Source organism: Henckelia pumila, chromosome 4, assembly GCF_033568475.1.
Source record: "Henckelia pumila isolate YLH828 chromosome 4, ASM3356847v2, whole genome shotgun sequence".
Lineage (NCBI taxonomy): Eukaryota > Viridiplantae > Streptophyta > Magnoliopsida > Lamiales > Gesneriaceae > Henckelia > Henckelia pumila.
The window spans coordinates 197,705,304-197,723,442 of NC_133123.1; the positions used below are offsets into that span (position 1 = coordinate 197,705,304).

General features: G+C 36.7%; 1 protein-coding gene across 3 annotated transcripts in view; it reads left to right on the forward strand.

Moving 5' to 3' along the window:
• The window catches only part of LOC140863011 (isoamylase 3, chloroplastic), a 56,109-nt gene that overhangs the window by 16,605 nt on the left and 21,365 nt on the right, over positions 1–18,139 (forward strand). For all 3 annotated transcript variants that reach the window (XM_073266090.1, XM_073266091.1, XM_073266089.1), the window contains exons 6-12: positions 5,400–5,636; positions 6,668–6,772; positions 12,623–12,727; positions 12,930–13,064; positions 13,195–13,281; positions 14,122–14,179; positions 15,731–15,794. In XM_073266090.1, coding sequence (XP_073122191.1) covers positions 5,400–5,636; positions 6,668–6,772; positions 12,623–12,727; positions 12,930–13,064; positions 13,195–13,281; positions 14,122–14,179; positions 15,731–15,794 — 791 coding nt within the window. The remainder of the gene's footprint in view (positions 1–5,399; positions 5,637–6,667; positions 6,773–12,622; positions 12,728–12,929; positions 13,065–13,194; positions 13,282–14,121; positions 14,180–15,730; positions 15,795–18,139) is intronic.

Genomic DNA, 18,139 nt, shown 5'->3' on the forward strand with positions numbered 1-18,139 from the left:
CAATTCTAGGATCGATGATTGGTTGTGCTGAGAATGCTTTGGTTTGCGAGAGTAGGTCTGAAGAGGTTTCCTTGAAACTACCTCCTCATGTACTTCTCTCCCCTGTTCATGAATCTGGATAGGACTTGAAACAAGTATAGGAGCTGAATTTATAAGAGGAGACACATCTTCTGATATGGGTAACGATACAGTAGGATCCCAAATACTATTCTCGTCGTTATTTTCCCCCTGGAGAGGAGAGCGAGAGTAGAAAAAATTATTTTCAAAGAAAGTGACATCCAAAGAGACAAAGAACTTTTTTTGTGAAGGTGAGTAGCACTTGTATCCTTTCTGGGTTGGGGAGTATCCTACAAAAACACACTTGAATGCCTTGGGATCAAGTTTACTTCGGTTTGGCTGTTTGTTGTGGACAAAAACAGTACAACCAAAGATTTTTGGGGATAAAGAGCTGAAAAGATTAAGGTTGGGAAAACTGGCAGTTAGAGCACCCAAAGGAGTTTTGAATTTGAGTGTTTTCGAGGGTAAACGGTTTATCAGATAGGTAGATGTGAGAATCGCCTCCCCCCAATAGAAATTAGGAATGGAGCTAGTGAACATAAGGGACCTAGCAACTTCTAACAAATGACGATTTTTTCTCTCTGCCACCCCATTTTGTTTTGGTGTATTGACACAAGAGGTTTGATGGTGTATCCCATTTTCTCCCAAGTACTGGTTGAATTCACTTGATAGGTATTCCTTTCCATTATCTGTGCGAAAAACATGAATATTGGACTGAAATACATTCAAGACAAATTTATGAAATTGTTTGAACCAGTAGAAAGTTTCAGATTTGTCCTTCATGAGGTATACCCAACACACCCTTGTGTGATCATCGATAAAGGTTACAAACCATTGAGTTTTAGTGAGATTCGAAGTTCTAGCAGGTCCCCATATATCACTATGGATTAGCTGAAATGGTTTTGAAGGCTGATACACATGTGTAGGGTAATTGGTACGAGGTTGCTTTGCAAGTACACATTGTTCACACTGAAAGGAATGTTGATCTTTATTGATAAAAAGATGAGGATACAAAATTTTCATATACTGAAAGCTAGGGTGTCCCAAACATTGATGCCACAACATTACATTAGAGTTAGAAACAACTGACATAGAAGAATTGGGTGACTTAGACTGGCCAGGATTCTTTGTTTCCAACAGATAATACAATCCATCTTTCTTCTCAGCAACTCCAATCATCTTCCCCGAAGAATTGTCCTGAAATTCACAATGAAAAGAAAAAAAGGTTACAACACAATTCATATCCTCGGTTAGTTTGCTTACTGACAGGAGATTGTGAGATAAATTTGACACAAATAACACTGATTCTAGTGTCATATTTGATAGACAAACCGAGCCCTTCCCCACAGCAGGTGATACTTTTCCATCAGCAACCCAAACATCAATTTTGTCGTTGCAACTGGTATATGTGTCAAAAACGACTTTTGTTCCAGTCATATGGTCTGAGGCTCCTGTGTCCACAATCCAGCAATCTGTGTGTTGGGATTTTGAGAGGAAATTCTGATGAATTATACCTGTTTTGGCCATAGCAGCAGTAGGCGTTTTTGAGGTTTGAGTCACAGATCCAGTGGATGCTCTAGTTTGTTGCAACAGTTGTCGCAACATGTCCAAATCCTCACTGGAGAATTCTGGTCCAGTAGCAACGTTAGAGGTGGACTAAGCAAGATGGGCTGATTTGGGCGGTCTTTGTTGCTTCTTGGGTTTCCAATCAATAGGCTTTCCATGAATTTCCCAGCAAGTATCACGAGTATGATAGGGCTTTTTGCAAAAATCACATACCACTCGACCATCAGATTGATATCCACGGGCTACTTCTGGTTTATACGGCACTGTGTGACGATCTCGATTGAAGCGATTTCCGTCTTGTTTGTGCGCAATCAGAGCAGAACCCTGGGCATCTAAGGAAGAGGTCTCTTGTCGTGGGGAATGCAACATAACACATCGTCTACTTTCCTCCCTTCGAACTTCAGCAAATGATTCCCGAAGAGACGGAAATGGTTTTGTCCCCAGCAACCGTCCATGAACTTCATCCAAATCATGATTAAGACCTTGTAAGAAATCAAAGGTGCGCTCCTTTTCAAGCATCGTCTTGTATTTTGTTGCATCAGTTGTGCAGGACCATCTCATGTCATAAAACAGATCGATTTCTTGCCATAAGTCCATGAGAGAGTTGAAGTATTCTGTCACGTTCAGATTTCCTTGCCTTGTGTTTCGAAGTTTCGAGCGAATCTCAAAACATTGTGAAGTATTTTCTAAGTCCGAATAGATTTCTTGTACAGCTTCCCATATTTCCTTAGCTGTCTGGTAGTACAAGTATGTGCGGCCAATGCTTGGCTCCATAGAGTTTATGAGCCAAGCCATAACAATGGAGTTTTCGGCTTCCCATGAACTGAAGCTTGGATCAGTTTTAGATGGAGCCTTTTTTGTACCTGTCAAATATCCGATCTTCCCTCTTCCCTTGATTACAAGAATGACGGATTGAAACCACTCTCGAAAATTCAACCCATTGAGCTTGTGTTGGGTAATTTGCCGCGAATGGCTGTCAAATGAAGGATTCGAGGATATTGGGTTTGGCGGAACTACCTGGTTTACCACGGTGGAGGATTCTGAGGCCATATTATGATAGGCTGTAAAACACGCAGAGATGCACCCCTAAGATCGGTGTCTCTGATACCATGAAACAAGAAGAATTGCGTAAATCATTCTTATTATTTCTACTGAAAAATACAGCCTTTATACAAGTTACATAATCATAATAAAAGGTAATAAAATCACTAATTGATCTCAAGATAATTTCCTATTCTAGATAATTCACACAAAAGAAACTATACAAATTAGTATCTACAATATCTCCTAAATATTTCTGAAATCTTCAACAGTTTGAAACCAGGAAAAATTACCAGTCATATCATCGGATGCACCTAAGCAATTATCCAAGAGTTGGACAAATCTCGTTGGGAAGAATTAGCAAAGGACAATTCAGCTCTTTGAGCTGTGCTGCCAGTGACCACGTTTGAGGAATTTGGTGAGGAATGGGCCTGACCGATCATTTTCTCAAGGGCCTCCAATTGTGCTGCAGTAAGAGGTACTATTTCAGATGAAAATTCTTCAGAGGCAGCTGAGTTTGCATGTTTTCCCAGGAAGGTTTCCAATCTGCCGGCTTCCCATGTATTCTCCAGCAAGTATCCAGGGAGTGGGTTGGCGTTCTGCATTTTTGACACTATAATCTGCCTTGGCGAGAACTTCCTCTTATCCACGACAGCGAAAGAAATATGGGACGCAATGGGAGATGCATGTTTCTCCAAAGAAAATAACCCAGAATTCTTTGAAATTGACAGCAAGCTTCACGAACCTTGCCAAGGTGATACATCGGTCACAACCTACTTCACCACATTAACTGGATTCTGACAGCAATTAAACTTGTTTGGGGTGCACGAATTGAAATGGCAGGATGATGCACTTCAGTATAAATCAATTTTTGAAACATGACCGATTTTTAAATTCCAATCTGGCCTTAATCATAGTCTTGATGAAGTACGTGGCCGCATTTTGGGCACCCAGCCTTCGGACAGTATTTTCCGAGGTCCACCAGGAATAAAGTCCGTGAAAGTATATGGGAAAGAATGAAGGAGAAAATAATGTTTTATTCATTCAATTATTTTGTCTTCTCAAAGAGATGAAATACAACTGATTTATAGAATTTCTCCTCTGTCAAGATAACTATAAAGGTATTGTCTAATCTAAATTTAAACTTAAATTTAAAATGATTCCTATCTACCAAGAATTAAAATGATTGTCTAAACAAATAATATCTAATCTTTAGTTATCAACAGCTATAAGTATTGAAAACCTTCTCAAACCCTCTATAGATGAAAGGTACATTCTTGTTGACTGACTTAGGTGTAGGCTAATCTCAAATTTCAGTAGCCTTTTCTCATTTACCTATATTCCCTTAGAAGAAACTGTGTAATACAAGAGTATAATTTTATTGGTACAACACCTTTTAAGATTAGCATATACTTTCTACTCTAATTACTCGCCTCTCGTGTTTTACATGAATATTCAATATTAATGAAATACACTAAGAAATCACCAAGACATACAATCAAAATTTACTCATGGATGCTTGTAAGAAATGATTCGTGAGTCAGATAAAAGTGTTTGGTGCATTAGCTAAACGAACATAAGTCTCTAACCAATCATGAAGTGTTGCTTTGTTTTAAATGCAGTTTTCCACTCATCATCCTCACACATGCGTATTTGACAATAACTAACAGTAAGATCAGATTTTGGGAGAACTCATCCATCTTGTAATTCATCTAATATATAATCTATGATCTAATCTAGGTATAAGATGGCCATAATTCAAAGTAATTTCATCGACAGCTCTACCATCTATGCACATCCTATTAATTTTGCCTCAGAACACAATTGCACTAGAAAGTATTATATTTGGAATTTTTGTACATGTGATGAAATGAGACTAAAATAGTTGGAGCTAGACCTTGTGAATGAATCATACTTTTTCTTTTAGTAAATTGCATGAATCACACTTAAATTTGAATAATCAATTGATTTGTTGCTTTCTAATTAATGTAGCTTAAATTCGTTACATAAATCAAATGGCATTACATTTAGATGCAAAACAAACTAACTTGTCGAACCTGGTTGTGCATATTCAAAAATGTCTTAATTATGTGGAGAATGTTTAGGGTTAAGTACATCTACCTTCCCTAAGGCTTGTCATATTAACAATAAAAAAAACAATTATATTTAAATATTGCATACGCCTCACTTGAAGTTTGTGAAAAGTAACAAATTAAATCCAATAAGTACTAACATTACATACACGTCAAAACTGTAAAATAAATACAAACTTGATTGACATATTTGTAAATTTAGAAGTGATTGGATTATTTGTTATTTTTCACAAATTCTCAAGTGGGTAAATGTAACATTTAATTATAGTTGGATTTTTTTTGTAACCGTGACAAATATAAAGGGAGGTAGATGAAATTACCATTTTTTAATGTTGTTGAACTTTTAAAATTGACTCGATTGGTTATAAATTTAGGTATTTTCATATGTAAAAGGCTTAAAAACTTCTCCTTAATAAAGATACTAGTATTTTACAACTTAAGGTATTTATAACCATTGCAAGAATAAAACGGTTTAAGATCTTAACATAATTTAGAACTCATTTTATTTTTCTAATTCATCTTCATGTCATAGTTGGTATTTTTTGTGTCAAGTTAATACTTGATGTCTGATGGTAAATTGTTTTCAAATAAGATCAAGTCAAGTTAATACCTTGATGGTAAATTATTCCTTTTATTTATTAGGATTTGCCACGTGGCGATATCCTCTATGGCTATCGAGTTGATGGTCCCCGTGATTGGCATCAAGGACATCGTTTTGATATCAAAAATATTTTGATCGATCCATATGCGAAGCTCATTGAAGGACGCAGAGTATTTGGTGATGCCAGCAATAAGATGTCTACATTCTTCGGAACTTATGATCTTGATAGCTTGACATTTGACTGGGGGGAAGACTACAAGGCTCCTGGCATACCTGAGGTAATCAATATGAATAAAGTGAATGGTGCTCTCTCTATTTGTTTTGTCGGAGATAGTAATTGATTTTCAAAATTAGAGCCGGAGAACGTTAGTTCTTCTTGTAGTCACATGGTATATCTGCAAAAAACTATCGAGCAAGATAGGGAAGAAAAAACCCTGGATTTCTTATTATTTTCTGATGATAATTTTAGAACAAAGTGTTAAATTAAATAGGAAAAGAAGCAGAAAATAATCCCAATGAATCAGAAAATCAAATCCTATTTTATCATATTTAATTCTATCAAATCAATATCTAATATAGTCTCTTATTTAAAATACTAATTACACTCATCGACAATATCCATTTGAGCCAAGGCTGGACAGGAGGTTAGAGTATTTAAAATGTCTGTCATTCCTTGGTATAAGATGCTTGATAATAGATTTCACATTGCACACTTTCTGGTTGAGGTTTGGTGTGGGTGGTTTGGTTGCGTAGAATTAATTTAATAGACAATGTAATGGTCTGTCTGATTTTACTATACTGAAGTTTTGTCACTGTGAATGTTTTGAAATTCTTATTTGTGAGATCCTTCTTAATCTTCTGTACTAAACAAATGGAAATTTTTATCGTCAAGTTAAGCTGTTGCACAAATAGCTCTGCTTGTATTTTATAAAACTAATTGGTTGTGTTCATCCAGAGTCGTCAACCTGCCACACTGGTGGTGCCCAATTGAGGTGCTGTTATTGGTTTGTTAATTCAAAATAGCTACCCCTCATTCTTGCAACCCCTGTGTCACTTGATTGCCTTGAATCTGCCATAACTGTTGGTGCAACTTGGTGTCTTGGTTTTGATGTGTTATTCATAATAATTGCCATCTATGTCCATCCTTTCGATGACATCACATCAGAATATATATACATACATATATATATGTACACACACATATATATTAGTTTGTCTCATTGTTTGCATAAGGAATTTTATAATTCTTTTTGGTTTTCGTATATTTTTCATATATTTGACCGCAGGACATTGCCCACTGGTTTTGCAGAAGGATCTTGTTATATATGAAATGAATGTTCGTGCTTTTACAGCTGATAAATCTAGTGGACTGGATCCAAATATTCGTGGAAGCTACCGTGGTGTGATTGAGAAGGTATAATTAGCATGCAACTATAAACGATATTTCAACACCTTACATATTACTAAGATTTTATAGGTTTTACTTTTGGTGTATTTGCTTTACCCTTTTTAAAGGGTCTGTGCCATTGCATAGTGCATACCCTCTTGTTTGCATTATCAAGGCATACCATTGCTTTTTATATTCTGATTTTTGGTCCGTTTTTCAATGAATGGGCTTCAGTCTCCTTTTGAGGGTCAATTCTACATTTGTCACCACCCCTGATCAGTTTCAATTTGCGTTGAAATGTATTCCTATTTAAATCTACAAGATTGATATCAAATATTCACAATTATCACAAATATTATCTAAATCTACAATTATCAATGTAGTGTTCATGATGAGACATGCTATTACGTGGTAATCATCGCAACAACTTAATGTCAGAAAATCCTTTCAGTCATTAGAAAAACAAAAGAAATCAAGATTTGTTGGAAGATTTCCTAGAATATTGTATATTTGTGAATCAATCTAGTGTTATATTTAGATAACTAGTCAGTAGGAGAGATTTAGGAGTACGATTATGTTTTCCCTTTATTAGTAAGATATGTTTCCTTATTTGTCTTAAAGTGGAGTCTTTATATTGATGTACAGATTTTGTACGTAATAAAGAAGTTTTATTACCCAATTCTTTGTGTTATTCTCCGTCAATATGGTATCAGAGCCAAATCAAAGATCCTAGGGCTTATTCGCTTCCGAAAAATGTCTAAGGCCGAGACTTCCTTGCCTTCTCCACCCGAGACTCAAACTGTTCGAAACCCTTCTTACAGTCATCCCATTCAGATCACTACAATCCAACTCAATGGTGACAATTTCCTTCGGTGGTCACAATCAGTTAGAATGTACATCAGGGGAGAGTTAAGATCGGGTATATTACAGGTGAAACAAAAAGGCCTGATGCAAAAGATCCAACCTATGCCATTTGGGATGCTGAAAACTCAATGGTAATGACCTAGTTAGTCAATTCAATGGCCGAAGAGATAAGTGCAAATTATCTCTGCTATTCAACAGCCAAGGAGTTATGGGAAAATGTCTCGCAGATGTGCTCAGATTTAGGGAATCAGTCCCAAGTGTATGAACTAACCCTACGACTTGGGGAAATTCGCCAAGAGGTAAGGCGAGAAAAAAGCCGTAGACAAGTTATGTTGGAAAAAAAGGCAGCTGGTAAGATGGAATCTGTCGAAGGATCTGCCCTGGCCATTCCTGAAGCTCATGCTAGCAGCAAATCATTCCAGCATCATTGTACAAGAGACAACACTGGGCGAAGCTGTGAATACTGTGGAAAGCCCAACCATACACATGAAACTTGCTACAAACTGCATGGAAAACCACAAAATGGTAGGATGAAAAAATCTCGTAACCCTACAGCAAATGAGGCCAAGTCATCTCCATTCAGTAAATAGCAATTAGATCATCTTCTCAAATTGCTAAAATCTTATTCATCACCTAATGTTCCTGTTGGTTCTATCGCACAAACAGGTAGTACCGTAGTAATCTGTTGGCACTTTCTGTTTTTAAAAATCTCAGCCCTTGGGTCATAGATTCAGGGGCTTCAGACCATATGACCAGCAATTCTCACTTGTTTGATTCTTATAGTCCATGTTCTGGAGTTGAAAAGATTAGAATAGCTGATGGCAGTTTTTCATCGGTTGCAGGAAAAGGGCACATTAAAATTTCAGAACATATTACACTAAAATCTGTTTTACATGTGTCAAAACTTGCCTGCAATCTCCTTTCTGTTAGCAAATTATCTAAGGATTCTAATTGTTCGGCTTTCTTTCTTCCAACCATTTGTGTTTTTCAGGACCTGATCTCAGGGGAAGATGTTTGGAACTGCTAGAGAAATGAATGGGCTGCACCACTTTGATGAAACTGCTTCCTGGACAAATAAGGCTCATGGATTAGGTAGCACTAGTTCCACTTTTGTCAATGATCAAGTAATGCTTTGGCATAGAAGATTAGGACATCCTAGTTTTCAGTACCTCAAACATTTATTTAGGTAGCACTAGTTCCACTTTTGTCAATGATCAAGTAATGCTTTGGCATAGAAGATTAGGACATCCTAGTTTTCAGTACCTCAAACATTTATTTCCTGCATTGTTTAAAGGAATTAATCGTTCAAAATTTCATTGTGAAGCATGCCATTTTGCTAAAGGTCATCGTGTTCCCTTTCCAATAAAACCTTATTCTGGTTCGAAACCATTTTACTTGATTCATAGTGATGTTTGGGGACCATCAAAAGTTAAAACACTTTCCGGAAAAAGATGGTTTGTGACCTTTATAGATGACCACACAAGAATATGTTGGATTTATTTATTGGGAAAAAAATATGAGGTTGAGCAAAGGTTTAAAGATTTCTTTTCCATGATTGAAAACCAATTTCAGACTAGGATTGGCATTTTACGATTTGATAATGGAACTGAATATTTTAATCAACATTTGGGAGCATTTCTTCTAGATAAAGGAATCATTCACCAATCAACTTGTCGTGATACACCACAACAAAATGGCATTGCAGAACGAAAAAACAGACATTTACTCGAGGTTGCTCGAGCCATTATGTTTTTAATGAACGTTCCAAAATATCTTTGGGGGAATGCTCTCTTAACTGCAAGTTACCTGATAAATAGAATGACATCTCGAATTTTGAAATTTGAAACACCTTTGCAGACCTTAAAGAATTCTTTTCCAATGTCACGAATCACCACCAACCTTCCTTTAAAAATTTTTGATTGTGTTTGTTATGTGTATATACCTAATGTTTCCCGGTCAAAACTTGATCCGAAGTCTGAAAAATGTGTTTTCATAGGCTATGCATCTAACAAGAAAGGGTATAAGTGTTTTAACCCTATCACCAAAAAAAATTTTGAAAGCATGGATGTCAGATTTGTCGAGGATGAACCATTTTTTCAGAAAAATCATCTTCAGGGGGAGAACATAGTTGAGGAAGATAATTTTTTGGACATTTTACCTATTCCAGAAATTATACCAAAAGCTTATGCTCCCCAATTGCTCCCCCAATAGATTCTGATAAAAATTTTCTGGAAAATTCTATTGGAAGTATGGAAACCAAAACCAGTACTACATCTTTGCCAAACATTACTTTATCTGAGACAGAGGGAGAAAAGTCTCAACAAGAGCTTCAAGTCTACACCAGAAGAAAGTTTCTCAAAAGTGCTACTGCCCCAGTTATTTCTCAAACAGATGATCAATCCAATTTCCTGAATGATGGTCCTAGAATTCAAGGTAATATTCCTTCCATTCCTACGACCTCTTCATCATTTGATACATCTTCCTCTGATCTTGATACTCCTATTGCCTTTAGGAAAGGAACCCGAGCATGCACTAACCATCCTATTGCTAAGTTTTTGTCTTATGAAAAATTGTCACACACTCATAAAGCATTTGTGTCTAAGATCTCTAATCTATATGTTCCAAGAACTGTCCAGGAAGCATTAGGTGATCCGAACTGGAAATTAGCAGTAATGGAAGAAATGAATGCTCTTAGGAGAAATAACACTTGGAGTGTTGTTGATCTACCAAAAGACAAGAAGACAGTTGGGTGCAAATGGGTATTTACGGTAAAGTGTAAATCGGATGGAAGTGTGGAAAGATACAAGGCGAGGCTTGTAGCGAAAGGATTTACTCAAACTCATGGTATAGATTACCAAGAGACTTTTGCTCCTGTCGCCAAGATTAACTCTATCAGAATACTTTTTGTCGCTTGCAGTTAACTCCAACTGGCCATTCCATCAGTTTGATGTCAAAAATGCATTTCTAAATGGAAATTTACAAGAAGAAGTATATATGGATTTACCACCAGGATTTGAAGAATGTTTTGGAAAAGGAAGAGTATGCAGGTTGAAGAAAGCCTTGTATGGATTAAAGCAGTCCCCTAGAGCTTGGTTTGAGCGTTTCGGGAATGCGGTTAGGAGACATGGTTTTTCACAAAGCCAAGCTGATCATACTTTATTTTTCAAACATTCGACAGAAGGTAAATTGGCCATCCTAATAGTCTATGTTGATGATATTATCATGACCGGAGATGATTATCTTGAGCTAAATAACTTGAAGAAACACCTTGTAGTCGAATTTGACATCAAGGACCTTGGAAAGCTGAAATATTTTCTCGGTATGGAATTCGCTAGATCGAAGGAGGGGATCTTTATCAATCAACGCAAGTATATTCTTGACTTACTCAAAGAAACGGGAATGATTGGTTGTAAGGCAACAGATACTCCAACTGATCGTAATGTTAAATTGAAAGCTGCAACACCAAATGAAGTGGTGGACCGAGAACGCTATCAAAGATTAGTTGAAAAGGTTAATCTATTTGGCACATATTAGACCAGACATAGCGTTTGCAGTAAGTGTCGTGAGCCAATTTATGCATTCACCTGGACCTATTCACTTCGAAGCTGTGTTCAGAATCTTGAGATATCTTAAAGGGACATCGGGGAAGGGACTTTTGTTTAAAAATAGAGGTCATCTTTGTGTGGAAGCCTATACAGATGCAGATTGGGCAGGCGATGTCAATGATAGAAGATCCACATCAGGATATTGCACTTTTGTTGGGGGCAATCTGGTCACTTGGAGAAGCAAAAAACAAAATGTCCGAAGCAAAATTTCGGTCTGTTGTTGCGCATGGTTTTTGCGAAGTGTTGTGGATCAAAAGGCTTCTAGAGGAGTTGAAGGTTCCCGTACCAACACCAATCAAAGTCTATTGTGACAACAAAGCAGCTATTTCTATAGCTCATAATCCAGTTCTACATGACAGAACAAAACATGTAGAAGTTGATAAGCATTTTATCAAGGAAAAAATTGACAGTGGTGTATTTTGTATGCCTTATATTCCTACCACGAGTCAAGTAGCTGACATACTCACCAAAGGTCTCCCGAGGGCTCAATATGAAAATTTGGTTGGCAAGCTTGCTATGAGTGATATATTCAAGCCAGCTTGAGGGGGAGTGTTGGAAGATTTCCTAGAATATTGTATATTTGTGAATCAATCTTGTGTATATTTAGATAACTAGCCAGTAGGAGAGATTTAGAAGTACAATTATCTTTTCCCTTTATTAGTAAGATATGTTTCCTTATTTGTCTTAAAGTGGAGTCTTTATGTTGATGTACAGACTTTGTACGTAATAAAGAAGTTTTATCATCCAATTCTTTGTGCTATTCTCTGTCAATAAGATTGATATTCTTCTGATTACTGTAAGTAACATACCTCTATCAGCTTATGAAGAGGCGCCTAGAATCAGTACCATTCTCAATATTATATCAACAGAGCTAGGGAGTTCTCATATCTGCTGTTGGTCTTGCAATGTAATGGAAATAAATAATTGGCAATCTGGGGTATGCTGTTGTTTAGCTTTGCTAGCATAGTTTTACTGCATTAAGGATTAGGAGTTTATATGTTGGCCTGTTAGAGAGAGAAGATAGGGCTTGAGACATTGAAAGGGTCGGTCAGTATGGCAGTGATGAGGTTCCCTAGTTGGGTTTATGTCTGGATGAGCGATACTAAAAGACTCGATGAAAAATATTGCCTGCAACTTTTTTTTTTCCTTTTTTTTATAAATTAGAAGCATACGGCTTTTTACTCACCCTCATAATATAATGCAGATTGACTTTCAAATGATCGGCACTAGTTTCCAAGTTAAATGGTTATGGACTTTTTAAAATGTCATTCTTTTTCAGGATACTTGTCTTGTAAATAACTAAAACTAGGCATTTTTATCGAGCGTGTTTATATTTATCATGTACTGTGCTGCCTGTAATAACTTAATTGGTTTCCAATATTAAATGCGTAATTTCTTTTCCTGCAAGATACCCCACCTGGTGGAGCTGGGAATCAATGCAGTTGAGTTGTTACCCGTCTTTGAGTTTGATGAAATGGAATTCCAAAGGCGTCCTAATCCAAGAGATCACATGGTATGCGTAGTTGAGGTCTTCTGTTTTGTTCCCTCCTGAAAATCTTTGTTTTGGGCTTCATTGAGTTCGTTATTTAGTGCTCGAAAGCCTGTTTTCTGAACTATGGTATATTATATAAACATAAATACCAATTGCCTTTTACTTTAAAATTGCTTTCTGATGAATCCATGTCGAATGTTTTCAAATTCGACTCTTATGAAAGATCAACACCTGGGGTTATTCAACTGTAAATTTCTTTGCTCCTATGAGTCGGTATGCGAGTAATGGTGGAGGACCCCTTAATGCTTCTCGAGAATTTAAAGAAATGGTTAAAGCGTTTCACAATGTTGGAATTGAGGTATTCTTCTTCCATTTTATGACTTTTCAATTTGAAAAATCTATTCCATGCTCATAATACCTCTGTGCTGCTTGTGCTACCGATCATTTTGAAATCTTTGACATTGCATATGGTGCTCTTGCCTTTTCAGGTAATTTTAGACGTTGTATATAATCACACAAATGAGGCTGATGACGAGTATCCATATACTACTTCATTTCGTGGTATTGACAACAAGGTGATTAACCTGTTCAATGCAGCTAAGTAACATAATTTTTTTCTAATGACTATTTCCTTCCCCCCCTTTTTTGCTGAACGGCCCCTGATTTAGCATTTTCTTTTCTTTAATTGTTGTGATTCTGGAGAACTGCTGATCTCTGTCCATGCAGTCCCATTGACATATTTAATGTTTTTAAGATGCTTTTCTAGCAAAAATGTTGAAGCTTTAAATAGATTAATAGGTTTGTCGAAGGGTTTCGTATGCCATTAGTTTGTTCATGGTATAAGAGATATGTAGTGAGCCAAATACATGGGGCCAGGAAAATTACATGCATTGATCGCCTCAAGAGAATCATGACAGTATTTAACTGCTGAGAAGACGTAAGGCACTCATATTCACTAATCACTAGTAAATATTCAACAATTTATAGAGCAGTAAAGTATTGTCTCACCGGTGTTGGGATAACTTGGGCAAGAAAATCCTGATTGCCTTATCACAACAACCTGGCTAATAAATCTTTACCTGGAATCTTTGTGTTTAGGAGGTGGCTGTCTCCTTGCAGTTTGGGCATAATACTTCATTCAGCAAAATCTTAGCTCTAACTTCCAACAATTTAATATAAATTAGCCTCCTTTTGTCATCCGCGGGCAGATTACTTGAGCCACTATGTGTTCTGCTGACTGCCAGGAATTTAAGCCTTGACGAATGTCCAGACAATTTTGCTTTTAAGCAAGCTATGGTAGATCACACACTGTGCTTTATGTATCTGACACCCACCTCTTTTGCATGCTATGATTTTTGCTTAAATTGTTATTACATCTTCTCCTTTCTCTCTTACGTGCTATAAACCTTTTGTAGGTTTACTACATGGTAGACTTAAACAATAAAGCTCAGCTGTTGAACTACTCTGGTTGTGGTAATCTCTAATCATTTTTCTCTTTCATAAAAGATCTATTTATTTGATTCTGGAGCAACCCTACCCGGTCCACTACCATTGAACTGAATGCATGCGTGATAAACTTAATTAAACATAATCCACCTTATAAACAACGGAAATATCATATAACTTAAGTTGCGTACAACCCCATCAAAAGCATAACAATTAATTAAACTTAAATATATACGACCAAATCGAAATAACATCATAAAAACCCCAAGCAAAAACTGAACACCTAGCCACTGCCCTGTTCATATGGCCAGTCCAACCCGAGACCTACCTCGGGGAATGGGGTGCCCAAGATGATAACAAGGACGTGAGTGATAAATTGCCCTGTATGTAAGGTGTGAGTATACAAACCTATATGCAATGCATGTAGCATGAACTGGTGATGAGGGATCAAATCTGGAATCTCATGCTTAGAGGTGCTTGAAATGTGTTTCTGTTACAATAACTCGTCGTCAATACACTTATATCAAAACATGGACCTGGAATGTCCTGGGTTACCAGAGTCAGCTCGTCCCATCGGAAACTCTCTCGGTACCAACGTCCACGAAGAACAGGGTTGAGCAACCCTACTCAATAAGGCTATCTCAAGGATACATAGTCTCAATGTGATATGCAATGCAATGTATAAATCATGACATGAACACGTATCATAATCAAATGGCTAGTAAAATGCGCATATAAGAGAGTATACTACGCCGAAAATTTCATTCAGGACATTACGTAGCTCTAAAAATTGGTCTAGGAATCCTAAGCTCCGGTTCTAGAGAACATAATACAAAATGCTGGTATTACTAACTGATCATAAGTGAACTGCTATAATCAACCCCCAACTATGGCTAAACATTGGGGAAGATTACTTCGTTGATCACTCCAGACGTCGCTGCCACTCCTGGAAGCACTTCATCATTGGTGTCTGATAGATATATCTTAAAAACCACTAAAAAAATATGAACTAGAAACAATAGAACAACCATCAAATTCGTGCAAATTTTTGACCGAGATCATTCTCGATTTGCCACCTATATGGATCCAACAAACTGGTCCATTTTGGTGCACTTTTGACGCATAGATTGGCTTGCTGGTAGTGAGAGTTTCGATGGGCCGAACTGCCTTCGGAAGTTTTGGACACTTGGGTGGTTTCGAACTGTCGCTGGTGATTCCGAACTACTTGACATATAATTACCTCAATTTACTTATTGATAATATTTCAATAATGTTTAACTGATACTTTATTCATAACAGAACTTGGGTCATTACAGATTCTTTTTTTTTACTTTAAATAATCCGTGTTCAACTTTTTATTTTTAAGAATGCTATCTGATACTTGTCTATCATCTGTTATCACAATTTAGTTGTGATTGTTGGGAGGTCTATTTAAAAGTACGTGTTGGAGTGAATAAAATAAGAAAAATAAGAATGAAAAACATATTTTTCTCTTCTACCTTTTGTTCGTTAGTTTCTGTAATAAATTGTTTTACTTTTTGAGATGTTCAGTGCTCTCTGTCATGGTCTTTGTACCAGGTAATACATTGAATTGTAACCATCCTGTTGTTATGGAATTGATACTTGACAGCCTGAGACACTGGTAAATTCCGATTTATCATCATCATGATACTTTGGTTGATGCTTTGCGATTCTTCTACATGTGAATTAATCTACATTATGGAAATCTGTCAAAGTGATTCGCTTTTTTTAATCCTTAAATTAAATTGTCATCATGTTATAAAAACTGTAATGTGTATATTTAGTTTCATATTGAACATTGGCATAGATTATTACTATGAAGAAACTTCATTGTTTTATTGTTGCACCTGGAATCATGTTTATTTTGAACTCGTAAAAACTGAAATCACGATCTTATTGACTATCATATTAAATCTCTTTGACGTCTTGAAATGAGCTATGTGGATTACTGCTACGGACCTGTTATTGGTGGGCCTATATTCAAATAGCCCAAGAGTTTTAGAAGAGTCTAGAAATAGGGCAATAAATAAATACGTGAGGGAGGAGAGTTAATTTTCATTTGGTTGTTTTGAAGGTTGTAACTAGCCCAAGAGTTTTAGGCTAGGGAAATACTAACAATTGGCTAGGGTTTGTGCGTAGAGATTATCTTTGGGAAAATATCTCTTCCATTTGCAATATAATTTGAGTTCTTAATTTTTGGTTGCAACAATTAAGTAAGAGTGTGGTTTTTCGTTCTGTTTCTTTTCGATATGTGTTGTGACCTCTTGTACACATTTTAATTAAGAAAGCATTTTCTAATAATGGTTGGTGACTCATTCTTCTTTGATGAAAGTATCACATACCATTCGACTGATTCTTCTTTGAATATGGTTATGACTTTTGCCTATTACAATAGCTGACTCTCGTAATATTTTTAAAGGAAGATAGATTCTGGATTGTTGTTTAATTGCAAACGAGTCAGTGGAAGAAGTCTGGTTCAGGGAGATAAATGGTTGGGTTTTAAGGTAGATTTTGAGAAGGCTTATGACCATGCCGATTGGAGGTTTGTGGATTTTGTGCTTTTCAAGAAAGGTTTTGGGGATCGTTGGAGAAGGTGGATCAAGGGTTGCCTGTCGAGCGCCACTTTTTCGGTACTTGTTAATGGTAAGCCCGGGGGTAAATTCAGAGGAGAGAGAGGTTTGAGGCAAGGAAATCTGTTATCACCCTTTCGCTTTAACTTGGTGGTAGACGTGTTCAGCAGATTGGTTGATAAGGCAAAAGCAATGGATCTTTATAGAGGTCTGACAATTGGTTTAAATCGAGTCGAAGTTTGAGATATTTAGTTTGCAGATGTTGTTCTTTGCTAGGGATGAGAACCATTTGCGATTTTTATGGAGACTGTGCCTTGCCAGGGATTAATTGTGAGCCAGGGATTAATTGTGATGAAGAGACAATGGGAAGATTAGCCAGTGAGATTGGGTTTGGAAGGAAATCTTGGCCCATTAAATATTTGGGTTTGTTCTAGATGAATAAAAAAACTAGCTAGCTGGAAGAAATCTTTTCTTTCCAGAGGGAGATTGACACTCATTTCAGTGGGTTTTGAATGCTATACCATTGTACTACATGTCATTGTTCAGAGTGCCAAGGGGGGTAGCAGATGCAATGGAGAAGATTATGAGAGACTTTTTGTGGGATGATCCGGATGGTGATGATCATGATCATCTGATTGATTGGGTTCAAGTTTGCAGACCAAATAGAGGGAGGGTGTGAAAACCCGGAACTTGGCCTCCAAGTTTTTCTTTTTAGAAATAATCTCCCAAACTTGGAAGGTAATCTTCCCTTTTCTTTGAGATTGAGTTTTTTTGGATACAAATCATTATATTTTCAGCAATTAAATAAAGTTAGTGTATTGTCAGATTTTCTTCCTCAATTTTCAAAATCAAGGCTGATTTTATTCTCTTAATTAGAGCAACAAATCACTTCATTTTCAACCCCATATCTCGTCACCCTCTCCTATATAAAGCCACAAGACCTCTTTAGAAATCTTTCACTTTCTCCCCTTATTTTCGAGCGTCAGATTAGCAAATTTAGGATCAAAAATTTTCTGTCAATCTCTGCCATATTCTCGCAAGTACAGGTTGCAACTTTGATCCAAACTTCCGTCCAAAATTTAGTCCTTGTTCTTTGCTATTCTCGAAGCCATCATAGTCCAAAAGAAAAGGGTTATACAAATCTCACGTGGGTGGCCTAGGGAAGGAAAAGGAATTTGCTTCAAATTGTGTCAGAGAACTTTTGAGAATTGGGAAAAGAAATATTGGTCAAAGTTTAGTCGGTCAAGTAAGGCTGAATTTCGAGAAGTACTTTCGGGTTTTCATTGGAGTTTCGGATCAGGCTTTTCCAAGTTATTGATTCTTGTACACATTATCTGTAAGTGGGCTTTTATATGTATATTTCTTGTTGTGATTTTAAAAAATATTTATTGATGAG